The sequence below is a fragment of the Falco punctatus genome (genome assembly GCF_963210335.1).
Source record: "Falco punctatus genome assembly, chromosome: 11".
Classification (NCBI taxonomy): Eukaryota; Metazoa; Chordata; class Aves; order Falconiformes; family Falconidae; genus Falco; species Falco punctatus.
In genome coordinates, this window is record NC_137591.1 from 19,569,846 (window position 1) to 19,596,755 (window position 26,910).

At 39.3% G+C, this 26,910-nt stretch overlaps 1 protein-coding gene across 6 annotated transcripts in view; it reads right to left on the bottom strand.

The window, feature by feature from the left end:
• BCAR3 (BCAR3 adaptor protein, NSP family member) overlaps positions 1-26,910 on the bottom strand; it is a 114,352-nt gene that overhangs the window by 35,297 nt on the left and 52,145 nt on the right. For 4 of the 6 annotated variants that reach the window (XM_080407065.1, XM_080407066.1, XM_080407067.1 and 1 more), the window contains 2 exons: positions 19,976-20,303; positions 3,436-3,475 (listed from right to left, as the gene is read on the bottom strand). In XM_080407065.1, the coding sequence (XP_080263191.1) occupies positions 3,436-3,475; positions 19,976-20,303 (368 nt within the window). Of the gene's footprint in view, positions 1-3,435; positions 3,476-19,975; positions 20,304-26,494; positions 26,905-26,910 lie in introns of those variants that run through there. The other 2 variants (XM_080407068.1, XM_080407069.1) reach the window with 2 other exon arrangements.

The following is a 26,910-nucleotide window of genomic DNA, read 5'->3' on the forward strand; positions in this document are numbered from 1 at the left end:
ATCACTGCAGAAACGGTGCTAATTTGCAGCCGTGAAGCTGCAAAATCAGCTGTGACCAGCTTCCCTTTTTAAAATTACTTTTTAAAATCTTGCTAGTTCAAAACGAGCTGCTTGTCTTGGAGTTGAAGGAGACTAGGTATGCCTGCGTGGCCTGATAAAGCGGGTCGGTTTTGAGGATGGCACACATTTCATCGCACTGGATCTTTCAAAACAGCCAGCTACAATTAGCACGTTCGGGAGCAGCGAGAGTGGGGCTGCTCCCTAAGGGAAGGCGATCTGGGAGCACTGGGAGGGCAACACGCTCACCAGCAAGGTGCAGTCCCACAGCACCCAGACACAAGCAAGCTGAGCAGGGTGATGACACCAGCAGGTCCTATCGCAGTCCAGTGAGCCTCACCTGAGACTGGGTAACAGCCCAGACCCGAGGTCCATCCACAGCACCCCAGCACCCGGGCTAGGGGCAGGCAGGCATAAGGCACAGCTCAGGCAGAGCCTGAAGGCTGCAGTCTGAGCTTAAATGCAGCACTTGGTCAGTGGGTGTGGGTGGAGGTCCTGGGGCTGGTCAGGACACTTACGGTCAATTAGTGCTTTCAGGGCTTGGATGTCGTATGCTTTGCTTGGGACTGTAACTCGGGTAGAATCACTAGCAGCCAGATTACTCCAATACAACTTAAAACTAGTGTCACGTACTACTTTCAAAACAATGCAATTTTTTATAAGGCAGATTAATCCAAAGTCTCTCTTTTCTTTACAGTCTAAACAGCAAGATGAGAGAAACAAGAATCAGTATCAAGACTTTGTGTACAATTAGCTTGTTATAGTGTTAGTTTTGATGTATGCTTGATATACCATATGTGCTCAATATTCAAGTTTGTGTTTTCAGTCAGTCAATCAACACTTCTCTGCTTAGAGACAAAACTAACTATATTTTCCTGTGCATCAAAAATATGAATCTGTCTCACAGAACTTTGGTATCCTGAATCAGCAAAACAGAACTCCCAAAAGCACTCTTTGGTTTTTTTCTCCCTCTTCTCTTACTATCTCTTCTTCATTTAAAGGTTTGGGGTTTTTTTCACCACTGAAGCAACATCTGTCAAAGCCTACCCAACTGGCACCAACCCCACTTGCTCAAACTACATATACACACATTATACGTGAAATAGACCTGTGCAAATGGCAATATTGGTACAAGCACAGTGAGATTCTACAGAAATGTATTCTTTCAGCTTTATAACTTGATGCTGGTGCTCGTCAGCTTATACCTGACTTAAAACTGCCATCACAATTTATTCAAGGAGCTGAAAAATTTATAAACATTAATATAATGGTTACCATAAGGTAAGTTATAGAAGACAATGAACACATACTTGCTGAAACTTAAGCCAAATAAGGTGGTTCCAAGAATCTGTTGTTACAAATTCAGGTACATCTTTTACATTCATAGTAAACTGATAATAAATTATTGATAAGAATCCTCCTTTATTTGGCATTAATGGTAATTTTTTGTGTAAGAATACATTTCTGGAATCAGTTTTGTTAGTAACCTGGACTTTTACAGTAAAGAAATGTTTTTAGGGGCTATATTTATTAGAAAGCAATTTCTGCCTATTTTTTGAAGTTGTAGTTTAAGATTTCTTATCTAGAATTCCTGTTATAATACCATTGAGCTGGGGACCAGACTCACAGTTGACTAAAGGTAGTGATATGGACAGAAAAAACTGAAAGAGGAAGGAGAAAAAAGGGAATGGTAACCCTTGTGTTCTCCCTCGTAAGTCTCTTTTCCCCAGGCTTTCCTCCCCAACATCAAAGTTTTAATAACTAAGCTTAGCACCACTGCTATTGACAAGAGTCCAAGACAAGCTTCTACTAGAAAAGTTGAAAAGATCAGAAACCACATTTATAATATAGAACTTGCTGCAACAAGACAAGACACACATATTGATGAACTGGCACATAAAACCTCTGCCTTCTACTTGGCCATATTATTAAAACTGTAACAACACACTCTGCACAGCATAGTGCACGAGACACAGTAAATTAAATAGAGCAATTAACATGTCCACCACTTTTGTTGCCTTTGGCATCCCCTCTTCTACAGCACTCTTCAGAAGGCTCTTGGCCTTCTCTATTTTGACTACTTCACCATATTCCGACTTCAGGCCGGGACCGAGGCCAGGGGCCTTGCAACACCAAGCTGTTTAGAGCAGAATTCCAGCAGCAGTCCTCAAAGTCCTTTGGCAGCCCCTTTTCCATAGACCTTTGCGTTCTGCTCTTCTCCTTTTCTTCTCCCTAACCCTAGTTCCTACCTCCACTCCAACCCCAGGCAGAAAGTCCAGCAGAAGACCCCTCCACTCTTTCAGGCAAATTAATTCTCAGCACTTTCCTTTCACAGTCCCTTCTCGACACTGCATTACAGTCTCCTAGTTTACTACTTTGATCAACCTGAACCCTAACCTGGGCTCCTCTCCGTTCCCATCAACACCCACCAAGGGAATTCCAGCAGCAGAACCCACCTGACTGGCTCTCCTCTGTCTCTTCCTCACCTGAAGCCTAACCTGTAGCAGAAATCCAGGTGTCTGAGAAATTCAGGCTGTCCACATGAACAGCTACAGAAATATCCTACATTCAAGGATAACCTGTGTTTATCAGACACTTCTCAAAAGATTACAGTCTTCTAAAAGACAGGTAACAGAGTCCAACAATTAAAGAAGCCCATTGTTGAGAGACATGACATAGAAGCCAGATTCTTTCAAGGTTCTGAGAAATAACGTTCACTTAAATGAAACATGTTGAAAGGTACTAATTCCATGGAAATTACAGCACTGCAAGAGAATCCCCAGTACAGAATCACATCCCCAAGGCTTCTTCCAAAGTTTCTACATTGCCAATCCAGGACTGATTTTTGAATAAAACTTATGAATGCTCCAGAGTTTTTTATTTAGAAATATATTTTTCTATGTATATTTTTTTCCCAGCACTCTGATCTTGTACAAAAGGAAAACAGAACTTAAAATTTTGCCAGGATTCCAGTTACTTTTTGGACCAGAAGTGAATTTTCAGCTGTAATTTCAGTAAGTATATTGCTAAAACCATAAACCAAAATCTGACATTTTCATGATTCTTTTCAAACGTGTTCCTTTACTTGCCCAGAAATCCATAAGCAAGAAATAGAGATTCTTTTAATATGTTAATAAAGGCAAGGTAACTGAAAGGAGGCCTCAGTATAAAAAATGCAACCTACCTCCAAAGCACAATGCTCACAAGTATTTCACTGAAACATACAGAAAACAGTCTGAGATATATATATATAAAATCAGTTTTCCTATAGCAAAAGATAGATAGAAGCACTATTTATCTACAAATGGCTGGAAATACTCTGGCAGTGCTGGTTATATATAGAATAAAATATCTTAAGGGTAAGAAATGGCACCTTACCTTAACATATTCCAAGGTAGGATCCAGAATATTCTGATCTCTGCAAGAAAACGGGACATGGAGGAAGGAAGAAAGGACACAAAAACAAACAAACAAAAAAACACAAATGGTGAGTCCAAATATAATCTCAAACTGAAGAGATGCATTCATATGAGCAGTAGGCTACTAGGTCATGTTAAAATCTTTATTGAAAACTGTGTGTTATAGCTAGATGGCCTATGCTACCTAGCTTTTAACAAATATATAAATAACTGATTTCTTCTAGAACGTTAGGTAGCGGAACCACTAGTAATTAATTTGGGAATTATATGCTTTTAAGCAAATAAAAATAATATTGAAATTTCAACAAATGGCTGAAAATACTTATATAGAACTTAAAACATCTGAAATCAAGTTAGGAAAGCTCTCCCAATGGCTTCTAAACATATTTTTCTGCTTGTATGTCTTCCCTTTTAAGCTACTGGTACTGATAGCATTGAAAGGGCATTGCTAACACAAGAAAACAGGAAGCAAAACATTCACTTTTTATATATATATAAAAAAGGCAAAGAATTAATAGATTTGCAATAGTAGAATGTTTCCTTTTATGATTGGAAAAATACATCCGGTTATTGCACTCTTTTAAAAAGTTCTCAAAATTATCATAATTTCAACATTGCAATTACTTGAAAGCCAGATAATCAAGTTATTGCCCTGTTTTAAAAAGAAAAGATCTCTTTGCAGGTTTTCCATACATACAGATGGCAAAGAGCACATAAGCCCAAGTGAAGAGCACTGCAATGAATTACAACTCTTTCCGTGAACAGAAATAAAAATAAGCACATACTTTCAAAGGCTTTTATATATTTGTTTTTGCTTGAGAGCTAGCAGGTTAACAGAGTTTGCAGTACACGACTGGATGCTTTCTACAGAACCTGAGGTGACATACATGGTGCTCCCTTAAATACAAACGTGTAACAGGCACAATGAAAACCTTGCACACTTAACAGAGATCAGGAGCTTGTTACAGCAAGCAAGTTTGCCACGTGGACAGCACATGTCCCATAAATTTAGAAGCAGAATCCTGTTTGGTGGAAGTTGTCACAATGATGTAACTGGAAACATAACAAGCAGCTTCCGATATGTAGACACTGGGTTACACTGGAATCAACCATTTCTAAACTCTCTCAGTGGTTTTGAAAATGTAACTGTGTATTATCTGAAACAAAGTTATTATTTTAGACTCAGTTTTCAGTCTGGTTCCCTAATAGCTTTTAATGCTGAATGCCTATTCAAAGGCAAAACGGAGCCTTCCCACTTCTTAGCCCTGCCCTTAAAGGATGGTACTAGATTACTGTTTTGCACTACCTCAATTACTTACCAAGGGGTCAAGTTCCATTCGCAGCTTAGTTTTTTAAAAAAACAACCAACAATGCTGCTAAATTAAATGGAAATCGAATTTGGACCATTTGAAACTCTTTCTTAGCCAATATACAAAGAACAGGCAGCTTGGTAACTGTACACGCATGAACTATGTACAAGCATACCAGAGAAAACACAAGTAAAGCACAGAGGAAAAAGAAAAAGGAAGTTTCTAAAAAGAAAGTTTTCTTTCTCAACATTTTGCAATTTGACTGGGGGAAAAAAAATCCCATTCTTAACCAGTTCAGCAAAGTCATTAACCATAGCTGAACTCTTCTCACATTCAAATGATCTGTGGCAACTTGTGCCAGTACCAAATGCTTCTGAAAAACTTTGCATTCAGTTCTTCACTTGCCTGTGGAATTTTTCAAGACAAAGACTCTACCAGCACTGCATACGCTGTGCACGCTCCAAAAGAACAAACTTGAGCAATAAGGCTAACAACTAGTTCACTTGCTTGCTTTGGCAGTGAGCACATTTTGTTACAGTCTGCATTTACAAACTCCGCTCCTGCAGACTACCTGCGCTACAGACTCCACTGTTCCCACCATCAGATACAAGACAAAAGATCTTTAGGACACATCAAGCCAAAGCAAAATGAAAGAGGCAGAAAAGCTTTAAGACAAAACACTCTATTTACTACTATATAAAGCGGGAAATCCAGAAGAGCTAGGGAAAGAAATGACCTGCGTTTCCTTCACCATCCACATGACAAAAGTGCTTTGAAAATTTTGGCTTTAGGAAACACAAGGCGTAACAAATCTCTTCACAAGTACTATAATATTTAATCTGGTAGACTTCCACAACAAAATGTAGGAAACCCTGCAATTCACCGCAAGCACAGGTTATACATGAAGATGTTTATGTTGCAGCCCTATGCAGCTTGGACACCTTTCTCCTACCAGATCTACACCTCTCTCTCCATCTTCCCTTGTTGTCTAAGTCTTCATCTTTGCACAATTTTTTTGAAGTTATTTTCAAGGAATGGTAACTTCCATTGATGTGTAGTAACTAATAGTAAAGATTAAACTACTGCATTTTCCTGTCATTTGATTCCACCATCATACTGACACATTATATGCAGAAAAACAGATTAAGCTGTTAGCCTAAATAACTAGGAACCAATCAAATGACTAGATCACAAAACTAACTCCTAATTTCAGCGTGCTCTTAGTAGCGATGATGTGCTCCTTTACACCATACACTCCCAGCAAAGGAAATCTATGTCAGGAACCTAAGAAAAATATAAAGCACTTATTTACCTTTCCATTTTCCCTCTCAAGGAATCTTAATAAAAATGGTGAACCCACACACTTACTTCTTGTATTATATAATTTGCAGAAGAAAATTGATACTTTTAGATAACTACCAGATCAGATGAAAGGTACTCGCAAGCTCTGCCGTCTCTCAATTCAACTGAAGGTTTGTTTCAATAATACTAAGTTCTTCATCTTTCATCAGATATTATTACACTTCAAGTAATGCTAATGTTTGTCTTCATAATGTGCTTAATTTTACAGCTGTATTCATTTGCATCTGTTTACCTACAACATGTATTAGAGTCTGCGCGTAAGTCAACCATTACTGTGTAAACTGTGGGTTCACAGATTGCATTTTATTACACATTTTGGCTTCCTAATAATCAGATAAGCCTTACTTCCATTCAGATAAAAAAGCACATTTAATGCAGAAAGATGTCACCTGGAATAGATAAGTTTTCAGAACACCTCAAAGGTACGGTGTTGCGTAAGGGCTGCAGTAGGACATGCAGTATTGACTTCACGCTCTTTTCGTAACTCACTCTGTCACTGAAAGGAATTTAAGAACAGGATGCAAACACACTCCCACATTCATTTCAGGTATTCACATTGCTGCCAGACTCTTTATCACCTCATTTCATGACAAAACAAAATTCCCTTTCCAGGATTTTCTTGCTCATAGAAGGGGGAAAAAAACAGGCACCTGACTTGACACATGTTCTCCTGAGTAGCGCAAGTCCTCTGTTGACCCTCTTCCACATGCACAAGGTCTGTGGGGAAACTGTAGTAGCATAAACACTCCAATAATAATTCATCACTAAAAGAAAGCAGTTAGTCATCACAATCTTAACCTTCATGATTCTGAGGCTGTCCTAGCCAGAAACACATTCTTTCTAGAGCATCCCTACTGACATCTGACAACACCTTTCTCTCTGCTGGCTGATCCTGCAAACAGACAACCTTTTAATCTCTTCCTACTAGTTCTTGGAAACTATCCTGATTTCTTTTCAGGCCAGCTATAAGATTCTTAATAGAATTATGGGGCTTTTTTGTATGTATGGGTTTCTTACTGATATTTCCAAGAAAATGCACTGAGCTTGAAAGTCAGACATGGAGCTCCAGAAACCCTACAAAAAGATGAAGACAGCAAGACAGCAGAAGATGTGGAGCTGCTCCTTTGCTTGCCTCCTATTCCCCCCAAATAAACTGTTGCAACAAGGAAGAACCTGGTGTCATACTGGTTGGAAGTGACTGTCTATGACCAAGTACTGATACTTGGAGCACTGTGAGAACCAACGTAACTTCTCAGAAAACAGGGATTATTGTTATATATAGACTCCTTCAAGATACAGCTAAAGCTGACTGAGATGAGAAAAGGAATGCATTTTCGATGTTATTGGATGCTATTCTTCCACTTCCCAACACCTCTAAATGATGGCCAAATGTGTGGGAAGAATTCAAGAAAACCACAACCTTCTGAAGTTGTCAACATCAGCAGTCATCAGCTAAAAGGAAAGAAAAATCCCTATAAGCACCATGGATCCTACTTCTGGTATGACAAAGTACTGCCATACTGCCAACTTCAAATCACGCACTGATTTGACGACAAGTGCAACCAAACATGAAAACCTGTAAAGAAAACGTCGAAGTCTGAGTAACTTATCACTCTTAAAAATATCTGATAAAGTTGTTATCTACTTATAATCAGTGCTACATCTGAAAAGTTGAACCCTGGAGTTCAACCCCAACAGAAATTATTTAGTTTGGTGGGTGCAGGAGAATAGCCAGAATCCCAGTAACTCAGAAACAGTCTTTTTTTTTTTTCCCCCTCCAGATTCTGAGGTTTGTCCAATAGTTCTCTGTAGCACTGCTTCAATAAAGAACCTTTAAGCAGATATCCTGTGATCTTCTGCTGTTGATTCTACAAAATCCTCCACCTTTCTACTAACAATTGTACATTACCTTCTCTCATTGTTGCTGTAAATAATCCTGCAGCACACAGACCTTGACAGACCAAGCCATGTTAAGCATCTGCTTTCTCCAGGCCTTAGGCATCATCACAGACATATCAACCACAATTATAAATTAGCTGTGATCACTTTAACAAAAAGCCTAGACACAATGCTACTATCAGAGATGCCCAAATCCTCGCCATCATTCAACTATCATATAAATATTCTTACAGCGATGGGTGGGAACTGCTGAATGGCCCTGAAGCAGCTTTGTGCTGCTCCACACTTCTATAAACATAGTTCTGGGAAAAACACTAGAAGACATTGCCAGTACTTGATGTATGAAATTATGTTTGTTTATTTTAAAGTGACCTTTGTGAGGGCATTTTCAAAAACATCTCCTTTCTGCTACGCTGAAAGAGTGATCCCAAGAACAATCAGAAGATTGTTCTTGCCAATACTGCCAATGCCATGGTGCCAACACCAAATCAGAGTGAAGACAATACAGGCTCAAAGGGAGCCCCAGATTGGTATAATCACCAATCTGCTGCGTGGCTGCTTACACAGACAGAAATACTATGAAGAGACCAGATGGGATCAAATGCCTTCTTCAATTTTTGTCTTTGAAATCTCTCCATCTATGTAGATTTAAGAAATACACTACTGAAGTATGAAGGTGCAAGTTTGAGCACGCTAGACATACTGTCTTTAAGTATATGTACTGCAGACTGATATTTGTACTGTAAACTAGGGTACATGATCCAGTGATTTCATCCTCCAGCAGCTTCTGCTTCACACATACACTCCTACTACATTCCTAAGGCCATTCCACCCTTCTGTCTACAGCTGCACAACACCATGGACATGACTCATAAACACCAGTGGAAACAAGTGCAAACTGCTGTGACTAACCACTTAATGACCTGCAGTTCATGCAAGAACTGTAGTGACTCTTCAGTAATTAAAACTCAAGGAAAGATACATCATACTTTTCTGTGAATTAAATGAAATTTCAACTCAATTCATGCTTGTTCAAAATGCCCCTGCAGAGATGCTACTGCCATTTACTTTCACCACTTCAACCTTCTGCAACCCCTATGCTTGCTCCATTTTAACTATCACTGCAGAAAATTCTACCCCATTTTTTCTACCTTTTCCAAATCAATTTATACTTCTGCACCACATACAGTACCGGTCTCTACAGCCTGTTCAAAAGCTCAGGCTAGGCATTCCCATTCTTTTTCCTTTGTTTTCCTTTACATTTGAGAGTCCCAGGGCCAAAACTCTGTTCTTCAAAACCCTTTTTAAACCTTCTATTCCCAAGACTGTTAGAACATTGTGAAAGCAGTGGCTGGGCAGTAAGACTTGCTCATCCAAAACAGTCACTGTTTCTTCCCTTATATGTGTGCTGTTGTCTGCTGGCCTTCAGTTGACAATTCTTTACAGTCAGTGCTTTAGTTGCTGTAGTTACTCAAAATCCAGCTACACATAATTTGAAGTGCTCAAAATAATTTAACCTTACAAAATTAATATGCACATTCCCAAAAGACTGACAAATGCTCAGCAGAATCACAGACTCCAGCAATTCATCTGAAATTCATGTAAATCTAGGTACAGTTTATTCACCAAGCATGGTTGTCACCCAGCTGGTATGTCTTTCAGGAATGTGTATTTGGACTGAAGCATAGGAAAGCTAATCCTTTGCTTTAGTACTGATTAAGATGATGGTGGGAAGAAGAACTGTCCTCCCTGTCTATTCCCTTATCCCAGTTTAAGAATCTCATTGCATTAAACGTCTCTCCACATTAAGATACTGCAAGCAAGCACTAGGAATATATCCCCCTATGTGACATTTAACTACTCAGTTGCACCAATTTCCTGTTAACTAACACAAATTTATAATCCTGTATTACAACTGATCGCTCATTGCCCCTCCTCACATCCCATCATCAAAACAGTTTGCACTTTGACAAGTTTGCACCAATGAGTTGCAACAAATTCAGAACACAACTCTGAGAACGTGCAACCTTAGCATGTAAAAGTGGCAAAAAATGGGCACGGGAGTACTGTTCCTTTATTGAAACTGTTTAGCAAATGTTAGAGATGCTTGATTTTCCTTTCATGCATGTATGTTTCTGTGCTAAATTAACTGGTTTCTGCGGTAGTAGCTGAAATTCTTTACATGCAGAAGTGCCACATTATATTACCAGAAGAGACAAGAAAAATCCACTGGTTCTACATTTTTTTCAGCTACAGAACACAGAGACTGAAGAGACTTTTAAGAAAAACAAGTTGTGAAGTGAAACAAAGCAGTTTTGAAGTATTAAGCAGCGTAGCAAGGGTATGGAAGAAGAGATAAGAAATGACTGTAGCTTCTATAATACTTTCAGAAGCCAGCAGGTATCTCACAACCTATCACACTATCAGACTGTAGCACAGGAGAAATTGCAGTGCAGTTTTGCCTTTTGCTAATAAAGACGTCCTGCTGAAAGGAAGGGGTACAGCTACAAATAGTATTTTCACCCAGAAGATGACAGATTAACAGATGCCTTGCAGCATATATACAGTTAGTAAAACTTCTGATATAGAAATAGTCCATCAATTTTAAAAATGCGAGGAGAGTTATCCTAGCGCAATAGTGTAGTTATCTCTTCTGATTTGTTGTGTTCTTAAAAAGAAGGCCTCTAAAAATGACTGCTGCCCTGATTAAGAGAAGAGTTTACTAGAAGTAAGCACCTAAGTGCAGGTGAGAAAATAAGATATTTTAAAATCACAGCTGCCTTTTTGCTATGCACTTTCTACCTGCCTTCATTCAGGGACTGAAAAGAAAATAGTCACTTTCACATTTATCTGCAGGATTGTTGGTTGTTAGCCACAGGTACCAACACACTGTTGTTATGCCCTGCAGTAATGATGGAAAGTTGCTCTCTATTTCAAACTTAAAAGGGGCAGAAAGGAAAATAAATGGTCACATGCAGACAGGAAGAAAGCTGGGGAAGCAATACCGTACTCGGAACAAGTGAAGAGGGTGCTCCAGAATCTTTACAAAAGAGACCAGGAAACTGCAGAGCTAGAGGGAAACTCGGTGTGATGGAAGGATCAATCAAGAAACTTGCCACTACATACAGTATCCTCTGTCCAAAGAAGTGATGGCCTGAAAAGATTATGTTTTCAGGAAGTCTCTAAAAAATAACATACACTCATATTGGTTGGTGCTTTAAGGAATCTGGGCTCAAGTTTACCTGGCAAGTCATTCATTAACAGTAAGGTCCTCATGCCACAATTAATTTCAAGCAATGGCATAACTGTTCCCATCCCATATAGCACTTCTCTTCCTCTGCTCAGAAGCTGAAAGGCTGGGGCTTAATTAATCTCCACTATTAGAGAGATGGTCTCTCTTTCTGAGACATGTTGTACCGTTCCCCTCGTCTTCCCCGCCCCCCCCCCCCCCCCCCCCCAAGACCCAACAGGGCAGGTTTTGGTAATTGTCACCTGTAGCCCGGTTTCCAAAATCCCCATAAAAAGCAAGAAGTGAAGCTTTGGTTCTGCAGTTCCATGTCAAGCAAGCAAAGACAGCAGATGTGAGCATCAAATGGGACCAAAGGGGTGAAGCGTTGAGTAGAACTTCACAACAGAAAAATCCAACTCCAACAATGTACAGAAGGGGTGCAAAAAGCAGACGAGCCAAAACAGAAATGACCCCCAAAAGTTAAAGGATAAAAGGATTTGGTACTGAATGTAAGCAGAGAACAACTATTGTTTTCTGCTTATACAACAAAGCATTCCTTCTACCACAAACATCTACCAGCTTTATGGGTAGCTCTGTTTCACCTCTGAGACAGCAGAGGTCAGATGTGCAGGTGCATGTGTAAGCAGGACACATCAAGAGAAAGAATGGGAAATTCTGGGACAAAACCCACGAAGCTTTGGCAACATCTAAGGAATTCTTCCTTTTGAAAAAACATTTATGTGTGCATGTGTATGCAGCCCTAAATTCACCATACTTGTCTTATTAAAAAACATAACCACAAACTCACAGTCTGTTTCAGCTTCTTTAGAAAACAAAACTCATACTAAGAGGAAGTTTCAGGCATTGCACCAAACCCATAACTATTTTTATTTTAAAAACTCTGTGGTTTTATTAAAATTTCCTCCCCACCTTACCCGAAAATTTAAAGGGAACTAAAGGTATTGATCTTCTTCCTGTTAATCTTGCAAGTATTTTCATATCTGAAGAACTACATTGCATTCTATAACACAACAAATAGCATTATTTACTTTTCTCCACACAGAAAATACTTATTTTACTTGATATATTCAAATCACGATAAAATTTTATTTTTATCTTCATTTTCAAAGTGCACCTAATCACATGCTGTTAAGTGCACACACAGTTTATAAAAGTAACACATATTCAAACTAAAATTATGCAACAAATAACAATTTCCAAATCAACAGTTAGAACAAAACAAATGCTGTCTGAATACCCACCCCACCCCATTCTTAGAACCCAAAGAAAACCAGACTTTGCAGCACCTGGAAAAGCAAAACAGGCTGCAAATTCTGGCAAGGAAGAAGCAAATCCCCGAACAGTGTGCGCCTCACCAAGTACTGCCCTGCCAGCTCTTTTCCCTCATAAAATAACTCAATTCAAGGACTTCAGCAGGTCTCATCTATTGTAGTAATGCCACTAAGAGAAAAGGAAAAGTTTCAGGAACCCAGAACCCAGCCATTGATGGCTTTATACATCAAGACTAACACATTGCTAACTTCCAGATGTACTGCCCTCCAAGGACAAGGTCCTGCCAGAGGACAGAGAGCCTGCTTAAGTTTATGCTGATGAAGTTGCCCTATTAATGTCACGGATACTAGTCACATTTACAATCACATATTTTTCCCCCCTGGACAGTTATATAAGATGAGACAAGTATGCAAGTCTCCCCCAGATAAACATGCAGAGCCTTGAAGGGCACAGAACATCCTAAACAACCAGATAAACTAATCTACTACTCTAGAATAACTCCCTGCTGTAGCAATAGAAAGTCCAATGCTAGCTAACAGCACTTTATCTGAAATAATAGGGGGAAAAGCTGACATAGAAAAACAAGAGGAAAAAAAAAAAAAAAAGGCTGGTGATGATTACTCAAACTAAAAGCCTGAACTCTAGCTAAATATACAGTTGGACACAACTATCATACTTTCAGAACTACAGAAATTAAGTGTATTCTTACCATCTGTATGTAGATACTTCAGGCTAGTCTATAAAATACACTTTAAAGACCATTTGCCACACTTTGATCTTTTGCAACCGAGTTCAGTGAGCACTGGAGGACATTAGAGCTACTGGTTTGCCCATTTCCTCAGTGAAAGAATCAAGCTAACCACAACAAGCTGACTCCCACCGCACACCCACCAGATTCAATTTTCCTTTTTTAAGAGCTCTGAACCATGTTAAAAAACTGTTGGATATGAACAGTATGAATTTTGGCAGAGTAAAAAGAAGCTGTTATGCCTTATCTACCTACAAAAAGCTGCAGTTTGTAGCCACATGGATAAAACCAGACGTAGTGTTGTACCTACAATCACATTCAGGACTTCTAGCATAGCCTGGAATTCACAGGGCTTAAAAACACAAAATCCAGACAGGAGAAAAAGGAGGAAAGATTAAAATTATAGCTCTGCAGTTACAACTCTACGCTTCTTAAGTATACAGACAGTTAAAAGAAAAGCTTTACAAACTGGGGGGGATGATTAATTCTGACCAGCCAGTAGGTCAGAACCTCTCATGAACAGTGATAAAACAAAGTATCCAGGGCATTAGGCATTATATGTGATTTAGAGAAATGCACAAATTATTTTGATTTCAAGTCAGTCTGAACAGTACAGCCCTACTGTTTATCAGTGACTATTTTTAAAATGTCAGTATAGACGAAGAATGGAATTTGAACAAAAAGTTGTCTTTGCAAGTGTGAACAGATAAAATGGCTACCGGAAAGGCAGCTAGTGAAGAGGAATTAAACCAGCATGTATTCACAAACATCCTCTATAACAGGAAACAGTCAGCGTAAATTAATGTCAGCTTTGTTTGAAGGCTTTAATTAGCATGAAAGATCATTTCTGCAAGATGGTGCACTTCAACACTTCCTAGGGAAAGGCTCAGCAGAAGGGAGATAGTGATTTAATGCAAATGTGTGACCACACAGTTTCTCCTAAAATATCCAAAGCTCACCTCTTTGAAGAGTCCCATACCACACACAAAGAAAAGGACAAAATTAGTTCATCTTTCTTTCCATAAAATGCTGTATTTCTTATACACATACTTTACCAGTAAATTATCTTTTCTCAAATGTCTGAGTTGACACACATGAAACACTAAGGGCTGTAAATAGGCATGTTACTCTACAAACTGCATAAAAAATTAGTATCTTTGTAAGAAATTGTATCTAGCTTTGATTTTACTACTGTGCTAGATTATCTGTCCTAAATTTTGTATGAAATCCCTTCAAACCATCATGAAGACAGGAAAAAACCAAACCAAACCAACCAACCAACCAAAACCAAAAAACCCCCCACCAAACCCCCAAAAACCAGTGCAGACTGTGCAAATTTGGATCCTATTTCTGGCCTCTTGACAGTTTACAATTTCACTCCAGAACTATTATTAAACTGAATTTCACTTACTTTGTTACAAAGCCTGTTTGTTTCAACAGGAATACAGGCTGGTTTTTTTCCTATCACTTTGCAGGCAACAAAGGAACTACCAGCACTGAGAAAGGAGTATCTTTTTTCTTTCCTCCACTGTGCTTTAAGCTGATTATGAAGATCACATCTTTATTAGCCTGATTCTCGAAGAACACAAGGTTGGAACCATCATACCCCTTCCATTACTTCTTTCCCTACAAAACAACTTTGGAACTAATGACCTTTTTGACAGTGAGGTATCAAAAATATATTTCTTTCTCACCACTACAAAAAAATAAGTGGCTAGAGGCAGCAGAGGCAATGACTTCCTCCATGACAACTTGCCAAGAGGAAGACTGTGGCACGAGGTTTAAAATTTATTAGTCAAAGGATCCACATAAGAAGAAACACTGAATACCCTAACCACGGAAAAAGCCTTAATTGATGTTTATTCTACACTAAGCACTGAGGAATACATGCAGTAGCACCCGTGACTATGGAATGGATATTTGTGTGTCTTGCAAAAGTATTAATTTCAACTTAAAACCCCAAATGAAGGAAAAACCTTCAGAATATGTCACGCTTCTCCTTCTTCTTTCCCTGGTATGTGGATTGGCATAGATAGTATATATGCAGCCCCACTGAAATTCAAACAAAACATAAGCCTTGTGTAAGAAACATGTCTTTTGGAATCAGATTCTGTTAGTCTTTATGAATCTGTTAGATTTTTTTTATTAGGAAGTTTAGGAACAGAATACTATAGGTGTCAGTTGCCAGACAATCCAAGAAGCAAAGCAGTTACTTGTTCTGCTATCTCTTCCAGTCACACTGTCTCATGAAACACACAGCACAGTATCAAAACTGGAATCTACTTTTGCTCTGGAGTATTTACAGAAGATTCTTTGCAAAAGTCTTTGCTCCATTCCATCTTAACAGCCCTCAGAAACTCCTTGCATCTCTACAATGGGGAAACATTTAAGTATCAGAGTCAGCATCAGACCCACAGAGGTAACTACTGCCTTAACCCAAGACTATATCCAACTGGGTACTGTTGACATCCAACTGAAATACTGTAGAATGTTGATAACGGTCTTTGACAGCTGCCATTACCACTACATTCAAACTTGCTGTGACAGTCCTAATTCTGTACTGCTTTTAGGTCTTGTTTACCTGAGTGATATTTGGCTGCATTTATGAAAAAGCATGAAAATATCGGAAGTCTGTTAAAGTGGAATGTAAGTCAGGGAGAACCGCAACCATCCAAGCACACCAGCCGTTCCATGTGAGACCATTTCTTAAGTTAATTCAAGTTCTGGTTTGTGCTTTTAATACCACGAGGCTACGACTCATACCTCTCTGGCTTTTGCCTAGAAGTAGGTATGACAAATCTTCCTGGTAAGGACTGCAGACTTGTGATGTGTTGGTCACAGAAAAATTAAAAGTGAGCTTGACATTTCCAGTATTCCTTTATTTGAAATGAAATATGCCTTGTAAGATCTATAAAGAGTCTAAAATTATGCAAATAATAGCGCTAGCATTGCCTGTGAAAACTAGGAAAGTATTGAACAGCGGGGGAAGAACCACTTACCCTTCCCAAAATGCTAGAATAGAGAAACAAGAATTATTCTACTTCCCTGGAGCAGATACTAGTCAAGATAGCTGCACAAGACTATGAGTATCAGCATAGTGAAATGAAGCATTTGATACAGCAAGTACAGCTAGTATTCTTTGCCTCCAGAAGAAAAGCAGGAAAAATGTCTGGGCTGACCTCCTTCCTCAAGTGTGAAACTTTAAATATGTAAAAAGAGCTTGGAAATTCTGGGTTTCATGACGACAGCCAGAAGACACAGGGCAAAAAAACCAGTACAGGTTCTTATCAACAGATCTGCATTGGAACAATTTTACTTTTAAATAAAGGCATCATAATATAAGGCAAAGCTAATAAAGATGACCCACAGACCAGGTGTCAAAGAGAAAATCCACTTGTGCTTTATTTGCATTTAATTGTCAACATCAGATAATAAAGAACATTAAGCACAAGCAGCTTTACAGTTTTACAGGCTAAAATAGAAATTCCCTCTTGAATGTCCTTCACTTTAAAGAGGGAATTCTTATTTTTACCAGTAAAATCAACCTCCAGGCATTTTCAAGAGCTCAGCTGCCTTTAACTTTGGCCATTTAATTATTTCTAAGAGAATCTAAAAATCAGATATAGGCTTTCTCAAGAAAGAAAACTTTTTTCCCCTTGAACTATCACAGGTGTACACTACCACACCAAGCAGAAGAGAACACAATCTTATTGTATTGAAAGTTGACAAAATAATTTCTCCAAGTTTTCAAAAGTGACTATCAGGTTTGAAGAGACTTCTTTTGGGTTTCCCTCCACCCACCCCTGGAACTGCACAAATTAGTTACAAAAGCATCTTCTAATGTTTTAATATGTCAGAATTTTATTTTTCCATGTTAATCCTGAAGATACTAGAAATTCTATAAAGACATACTATTTCTGTTCAGATAGAATATAGTCCTACAAATAGATTGCCATACATACAACTGCATCTTGGATGCAGAGTATTGCAATTCAGTAGCTGTAATACAAGACAGGACAAAATTTTCTGGAAATCAGAAAAGTTCCATTAGGGAATGGCACAATTCATTATCTTTCTCCTATTCTCCTCACCTTGGCTTATTTTTTTGTTCCAGAAAATTATGTATCGCGTATCTAAGTATTAAAGATTTTATTACTCCTTTTGAATTATTGAAAATGTTATCATGGTTGTATTTTTTAAATTAGAATTTATCAAACAAAGTGACATGCCTGAGTCCAGTGCTATTGGATCCATGTGCACGCGAACACTGTAATCCTAATGACTAGTAGTTCTGGCCCACTGACATTAAATACAGCACTTGGGTTGAACAATGCATCGTGAAAAAGTTTGATCAATATGTGTGTTCACGCTTTTCATATTTGTGAAGAGCATTACAGCAGTGAAAGACTGATTTACTCCTGAATGAGAATATCCATGCAATGCTATGCTGTTTCGCAAGCCCCTACACTGAAAAAAGATATTACACAGCTTTTTTGATAAGGAACATCGACTTCCCTATACTATTAGTCCCAAGTAATTTCAACCTGAGTGTAAGCATTAGAACTTGTACCTTGGCATTTATGGCAGAACGCTTACCACAGGAAAATAAAGACTCACTCTCTGGAATTTCTTTTAAAATATACTAACAAAAGGTGCAGAGTCATCCCAAGAAGACTCAAGAAGTAATATAGTTGCTGACTGTCAAATTGGTAGTGACTTCTGCTCTAATACAATTGGCCTGTCAGGTCATGGAGCAGAACATATAAAGATCCATTGCAAAAAAAAAAAAAAAAAGAAAACAAGAAAGGAAAAAAAAAAAAAGGCACAAATTAGAAATTGTTACCACAGCATTCTGTGTGTGTTTTAGCAAAGCAACTGAAAGATCAAACAAGAACAGCACTTGCTGCTATGGCTCAAAAGACGTAGCTTCTACGAACAGGCTGCACTAACAATATTGTTTGAACCCCTTATTTCAAAAGCACCGTGTTTTAATTCTGATCAGGCAGAACTTCTTGACATTTTCCTCTCAAGCATTCTCATTGCTTGTGCAAATGTGTTCTTCACAGAACAAGGAAAGTTATCAGTTACAAGTATAAATATACTTAATATGGAAGCTTTGGTCTCCCAAGAAATCAAAACATCTCTCACAAATCTTGTTTAGTAACTGCTCTTGAGAAGAAAGACGTAAGACAAAAACTTCAGCGTACACCACCACATTCTTTTTATAGTAGCAGAATAGCAACCTGGCTGCTTGTGTTCTTTAGAAGTATGCAAATCAAAGCAGCAAATTATATTAAAAAGCCAGTTCATGTAAGTAGGTACATCTCAGAGATCAGTGACAGAGGAATACTAAACACACTGAGGCCCTTTCGTCTTTTAATGTGAATGGGGTATAGAGCAGAAAAACGTATTATATTATATTCAAATGAGAAGAGAGCCTGGTCCCGTATGCCACAAGCAAAAACCATACAAAAAACACTCTACACACACAATGGCACATAATTAGAACTGTCATTCCCTCACAAGATTTGAGAACAAGAAATCTTATAGTGATGGACACAGCAAGACCATAAATCCTAATGCAGAAGTTGTCATTTTGTTATCTTTTCTCAATCTTTTAAGTCTGTCACCCAAGCAACCTAACGCTCATCTTTGTGCCTTTAACTTACTCACTGCATTACACTGATTTCTTGTGTTAGCTGGAAATTTTTTCCTATTTTGTAGACCTCAATATCAGAACAATAACAAAAAAAGGACATTTACAAAATTAATTACTTTTTTGTTAGCAACGCAGTATCAGTGATGATAACAGATTCCCAAAAGAAACACTAGCTACGAGAGCATAATTATTTCTCAAGAGTCATGGATATTATAACCAGGAAGTCAGACGAGAATAATAAACTGGGATAATTTGCCATTAGCTCAGTGTATGTTGGGTTCCACTGAATCGTCAAGAAAAACAGCTCACATGTAGCTCTAGGTTGGAGGCAGAAGGAACACCACTCTCCTCCTCTGCACTCCATCTGTATAAGCATGGAATCCAAATCAAAACAAAGTTTGAACAGTTTGACTTCTTGGTTAAAACTGCTCTGTCAGAATGATGCAAGGGGTCATTTCAAAGCAATTCAGGGACTTCTAGAAGATTCTTCTGGGGGAATAGTACATGCAACGCTATACCTCCTAAACAATCAGAGGCAAGACCCTAGTCCTTAAAAATTATTTTTAAAAACTATACAGATGTCAAAAGAAAGCCTACAAATCCAAATAGCTAGATCCCACAGAGAGTGGTATAGAAGGTTATTTTAAACAGGCATGAGTATTTAACAGCTCATATACTGACCTTACTGCAAAAGGAGAATTATTTTCAAGTCTGAGCTATTAAGTTACTAATTTTTTTTTTTTAAAAAGAAGAAATTCTCAGAATTCCTGATATATATGCATCAGAGATTCACTATTCTCCCCACTTGTTTCACGATGTTTTTTTGTTTGGCTTCTTCCATCAAGACCTAAACTGAGTACTATGGAGAAAAATCAGCCTCTGTTAGAATGCAGAGTTATCACAAACAGCCGCACCTATAATTGGACATTGAGAAGTCCAGAAAAACACATAACAATTCCTATTCAACAAACATAAGTAAATTAAGGTTTTACAAGATACCTGGCATGGAGTTTGTTGCTCTTCCCATTTTGTGAAGGGTACTCTTCTATAACATGCTGGACAAAAGGCGGCTGCTGCCGGTGTGTTCTGGTATATGGCAATGTTCCCATGTGGCTAAACACATCACAAGACCTACTGGGAATTGTCCCCTTCTTCTTCCTGGGGAGAGTGCCATGGATAGAGATGTCTTGAAAGGAGTCTGAGCGATACTCAGTTGGTGAAGGTTTAGTGGTCAAAAGGTCCATGGAAGAAGCTAATGAGAACTGGTGGTTCGCTGAGCCATTTCTGGAAAGACTTGAACATTTTCCTGCAGCTATCATTTTTGGTTCTGCAAAAACAAAAACAAGATTCATCATAGTGCATCGATCATTGAAGCCCCCACTTTAATGTCAGTTAAATAGCATGACTAACAAAGGCATCAAAAATTGAACTGCATATGTCAAGATGTAGCCTGTATCATAATCCAGTCATGTTGCACCCAACTGCATGTGAAGCACACATTGCATGTTAACTGTTACACGTGTGAAAAGTCACAAAAAAACCCAACTGATCTAGACACACATGCAAGAGCAGGCCCTGAGCAATTCTCCATTTTTATGCACCAAATTCCTCCTCTTTGCTCCTTCACATCCTCTGAATACTCAGACATCAACTTAGATTCATTAACAAAAAGCAAATTTTTAGGAACATTTTGACAAAAAATAAAAGGCACTCAACAGCTTGGTTTGGAAAATATGCCTCTAAACCCAGTAGCTGGCACAATGTGAGGAGAAAACTCTTTCTGAAGAGTGTCTTGCTCAAGTAATAAATGTAGCACAGAAGTGGTCACGTATTTCTAACAGGCTGTAAACTGAAGGGCTCTACCCAAGAGATAAGGGCAGGAGCAGATCACTGGAATTCTCTTCTTCAGCATGCACTGCCTGCTGGCTCAAATCGCTGTTGACATTAGGGATTTGCATAACTGTCAGTCTCTCGCACAATCAGTTGTAGCCTGCTGTACAGTAGAGGTTTTTCTGTTAGCATTAACAAAAAACCTTCACGAGACAAACACTTCGGGCACATTAACAGATTGCTGTTCTCTTTCTCAAAAAATGCTGCCTTGTGCTCACTTTGCAGTGCTTTATTACAGAAGACAGGCTGCCTTATCCTATCCAGTTATATCAGCCTGCAAAAGCCACTCTATGGAACACACACACAGACTTAAAGGTCAACCAGGCCCACACTATTTAACCTAGGTGGTAGTCAACCAGGTGCTTCCTAAAAAAACTGGAAAAGCCACAGAAGCGGCAGAGACAGATATGGAATCAGAAAGCAGAAGAGCTTTTGGAAATAACAGTTATGGACAGGGAGAATCTGTTCTGATGCTGGTGAAGTTTCATGCTGAAAAACAAGAGTAGCACCCTGAAGGCCCAGCAGCCTGGAAGTCAGCTGCTGACAGCTGCACAGGAATTCCTCTGGGTTTGGGGAATGCACAGGTGTTGCAAGGAAAACAGAGCTGCCTCTATAGCCCTCCCGCTCCTTCCTCCAGCCTCAGTATCACAGGTACTATCGAGTGTTGCTGCACTGAAGCCATTGTTACCTCTACCCAGAGGTGATCCTAACAGTAACACTAAAGCTGATCTCGAACTTATGAAAGAATTCTGCCGTTTCCTCTCAGCTGCACTGCAGAGATTCACAGGCGGGATAAGGTTTCCAGACTTCAACAACAAATCCCTTCCCACTTCTCCCTTATTGAAGGCCCTACAATAAACACTCACCGATCAGAAATGATAAATAATAATTAGCCTCTTTTTTTTAATCTTCAGTTTGACAAAGCTCTGTCTGAGATACTATGTACTATAGTAGAAAAGCCTCTGGAAACACCACCTCTGTTCAGAATGTTTAACTTTGGTCAGGTTTCTTGTTGAAAAGAGTAGAAAAGAGTTAAGAGGTTAACAGGAACTGACATTTTTAGTTAGACAGATCCAAACAGAATTCAAAACCCTAAAGAAAACACACTCACAAAAAATCTCCCATAAATTATCATATGGGCCCTTGATGTGAAACACTAAATCACCTCTCCATTTATCATGTCATTTGAGGACACAGTTTCTGCTGGCTAGTATTACAAATATTGCATAATTATTTTCAAAATAATAAAAAGTAAAAAAAAAAAAAACCAACAACAAAAAAAACCCCTGGGCTAGAGATAGGACGATCGAAAATGCAAACGCTTACCACAAAGCTACAACCTCCTATAGCTAAAGTAAACTGATAGAGCTTGTTTCCAGTAAATTCAGATTTATTATTAGAGAGTACCTCAAACAATAGGGGAAAGAAAAGCTTCTTAGGATTCACACAATCATTTGAAAACACATCTTTATGTATTTACTGTAAGAAGGCAACAAACACCATTTATAGAGTCTGAAAAACTGGAGGCTAGCTTGCTCATATTGCACAAACATGTTGTTATTCTCCTGGGGTCTGCTGAGATTCTGTACTTAATAATTCAACTTTCTTATTGGCTTCTAAAAAACACCTCCTAACCTCTGAATTCTGACTATTTAAATTCAGGTTATCCAGCCAGAAGAGATTTTTCTTAGGTTTTCCTGCAAGATTATCACCCTGAAATGAAACACATGGTATTTCATGCAAATGGGTATCAAAGCCAGGCAGTTACCACTACAACCAATGAAAGCTTCAGTTGAATAGCTGACACCAGATGAGTCCACGATAAGCTTACAATAACAGTAAACGGTCAACCACTTTATGTTTGAGGATCCATAAAGAAAGCTGAGAACTCCCTCTCCTAACCAAATCACAGGAAAGTTATAGCAATCCAGTAGGTTTCCACTCCAACAGTTTGAAAATTCTCAACAAATATACGATACTCTGAAATACAGCATTTCCCATTTAACCTCCCCTCCTAAGAAGCCCTTCTTAAGAAAGAAAACCAAACACCCTGAGTTATGTCCTAATCATTGCATCTTTTAAGTCACTTTCGGTAACATCCCATGGTTTACAAATTCCATACCCAATCCTCAAATTCACACCTGAGTTTTGAGGAATCAAGTTAGAGTTCCAAAGTTACTATGAAACACCTACATTAAGGAACTTGCAAGACACTTGGCCACAATTACGTGTGTACAGAAGCTTTGATAATATTTCAATCCTCCCTGCAAAACCCCTCAAAAAAAAAAAACAAACCCCCAAAAAACCCCACCCAAAAACCAGAACCCCAAACCAACAGATCTGCTAACTTCTATCCATAAATTTACTTGTTTGCCTATGTGCTGCTGCACTATGTATTCTTCATAAATGTAAACCAAGAACTACAATAATTAGCACAGTAAAAGTCCTGCCAAACTATCCATACATTTTTTTCATATCACATGTAAACACTGCAAGGAGGGAGCCTCTTCAGCTGAAGACCCTGGAATGTCTCAAATACTTTAGCATATGATTCAAAGAATGTTTTACTTTACTAGATATAGAAAACCTGAAAATTTTACTCCCTAAGAGACAGTGTGCTTTGAACATCTGCCATCATGCAATCAATAATGGAAATGGTAGAAATTATAATGATAGCCCAAAAGGAACTGAAATTTCATTGTGCTTATTCCTAGTTGTCAAAATGCAGCATCTAACAAAACAGAGTGTTCTGGAAGTCATACAAGTTTCCCCGAACCAGATAGAACCAAGATTGACTCATGCTGATAAAATGTTAAAAATGCTAGGTGAGTTTTGATTTGTATATAGAGTAGCATTTCTCTTTCTTCAGTCTGTACTTTGGGAAGGTATATGGGAATGGAATTGGCAGATGTCAGACTGTGACTTCAGAGAACTGGAGGCCATGAAAGGTTTCCAGGCAACTTCTGACACATTCAAGTTTTTTGTTATGAATGAGGGCAAGGGAAGTCTTTAAAATCAATGTGGCATTTAGGAAAACAGTATGAGATTGGATGTAGAGCAAAATAGGTATCTGGCGGGCAAGACCAAACATGTACCAAGCTCTAATCTAACAGGGTGTCATCTCTTCATGTCATTGCTCTAAACAAAAAAGAACCATATGAACAATGAAAAAAATAACCTTTGCTTCCCCAAAACAAATACAAAATATCCTTCTACTCATGCCCTCTTGTCTTTGGTTTACAAATACAAACTTTCTGGCTCAGTTTGTCTTATGAAAACCTTCTGATGTTCACACAGTCTGAAGGAGTGTTCTGATGGTTCATTCAAGCCAGTACAGCTGCAAGAATAAGCGCCCCTTCCATACCACAATATAAGGTAACTAGTGGCAGTGGCTGCTACTTTGTTGTTTCTATACATTGGAGGAGGGGGAGGGAAAAGGAAATCTCCAGCTCAGTCTCAAGAGATTCACTAATAGCATAACAGACAGTCCAAGGCTGTATATGCTCATGTTAATAGAAACCTCATAAAAGGAAACAGAAAAGCCATTTCAGAATTCCAAATCGGACTCTCAAGCTACCTCAAAACTCTTGAGTTATATCTAAACCACTTTTGGACATTAAAAGATTCACTCTTCTCTCAAAGTCTTATTCATCTGCAGTCTGGTGATTCTCCCTGTTAGATCAAAGTCTCTGAAGTTTACACCTGGTCTTAATATATCGCCAATGGTACAATACTTCACTCCAAGTCTTATCGTGTCTTTATCATTATATATGCTACGAGGCGAAGAGGGCTTGAACATGGTTTTAATGCTGCCAACTGAAGAACAACTGCCTTATGTCCTCAGGTCTTTCCAAGACTGAGTCAACTTTTGTGAAAACCCTACTTACTTTTGACACAGCAAATCTTCTCACAACCTCCTCCCACTCACCTGCCCTCCCTCCCTCAAAACCAGTAACAATAAATTACCATGAGTGGGAGACACACTGTCTTCTCCCTGCTAGATTACTTGGCACGTTTACATGCACCATGCAGATGCCCAGGGCAAATAATTGAAGCAATCAGCCTTAATTGTGATGAAAGTCAAGTTCAGGACAAAAAAACAGATCAATTTCCTCAAGATTTGTTTTTTGTGTAGTAAGAAAATAAGTTAGGGAAACAGAAAAAGCATGACTGAAAAGCCACTAAAGTTAACATTTCGTAGGAAGAAATACAGTTAAAACTACAGCCACTATAAACTCAAGATAGAATTCATGTTAACTGTTTCCCTAGAAGCAACATAGGCTTCTTCATTAGCATAAAAAAACCCAGAGGATTCTTGCTCCCAAAATGGCTTAGACGCACTTTCTGCAACCCGTGTTCTCTGCTTTTTTTTTTTTTTTTTTTTTTTTTTTTTTTTTTTTTTTTTTTTTTTTTTTTACAAGATAAATTGATGCAGTAGCTGCTAGAGCAAACAGGTCACAGGACTTTGAAAAGACTGTTAAGGTTCAAGAACCTACAGCCTGTAATGATACAGAGAAATAGACTGAGAAAGCACACGCAACAGTTCAAAGGCTCTGAGCTACTATCAGAAAAAAACATGAGTCTGTCAAACATCAAAAAAAACCCACAAGACTATGGCCAGGTCACTGCTTCCAAAGGGACCTGAAGTGCTATCACAACGTTCGTGCTCTCGTTCCCCTTAATGTGTGTCATACAATTTCAACTCTCCATACATCCTTGCACTGTAATCTGGAAATCTATTTTAAATGTTATTTTTAACTATTATTCTCAGGCAACAGAAAACACACAGGCCAGGATAATTATCTTTGAAATTTCTCTGTTTCAAAATCAGAGAAACAGATAACCCCCAAAAAACCCTCTTTGTGAGTTTTCACATGTAGAATGCCTTGGTATCTATAAAAAATGCCAGGAAAAAGTGATCACTGAAAAGGATTCAATAATAAGCAGAGATCTCTTTGGCTGGCCTATACTATGAAATTATCTCAGAAACTTCAGTGCCCAATCAGTTAGCTCAGTAATCCTGAAAGGAATGAAGCCTTGACTTGAAATAAACACTCTCTCCCCATTCTGCTGGCAGAAATAAAGGACTTCACCAAAGTTACAGTCAAATCTAAGCGGTTTTCAGCTAATACAAGCTTTTGTTCCTCCCCTAGTATACGAAGTAATTTATTATTTTGCCTGCTCCTCTGTTCCCACGATGTTACTGAAAAAAAAAAAAGAAAAACCACAAAACAACGCACTCCAACTGAAAACGAACTATTTAAAAAAACCTTTTCAGCAGTAAGTATGCACTTATTTTAAACGATCAAGTGATTTACAGAAATTGCAAATCTGGACAGACAGAAGTGCTTTTTAAATACAACCCTCTAACTGACAAGAGAAAAAAAAAAAAAAAAAACACAGCACTTCCTTTCTTTCTGCTCAGTGAAGTATCTCGAGTATACCGGCGTTTTATACTCGAAGAGCATTTAACAGATTTCCAGGGCATCCGTTCCCACAAAGCCCGAGCAGGGAGCCGCCGCCGCCCCGCAGCAGCAGCCGGGCCCGTCCCGCTCCGCTCCCCGGCCGGCGGCGGCACGCAGGGGCGCTCACACACCGCCCGCCGTGCGCTCCCTGCCCCGCAGTTACCGGTCCGATCACCGCTCCTGCTTTCCAGGCTTCCTGGGGATTAGCCGGAGGTTTTGTCCCGGTCGAGCTCCGGCAGCGAGTCGCGTCCCGGTCCCTCCGGGCGGCGGAGCTCCGCGGGGCCGGGGGGCGCGGGGGAATGGGGCGGCCGAGGCCGGCCCCGCACCACCAGCAGCCCGGAGCCCTTCCAATGGGTGCACTGGGGCGTTCCCGGGGGAGCCCGGGGTACGGCCGTGCCGCGGCAGGAGCGGGCGCGCACGCCTGCAGCAGCCTGCCCTCCAGGAGAGCAGCTGGCGATGGCTAACCAGGGGTGACTCAGCCGGAGCCTTCCAGGAGCGCCTTATCGCCCGCCCGCCCCGCGGAAGGCACGACCCGGCTCGGTGACTCCCGAACGAGCGCGACTGCCGGGCGCCACTCAC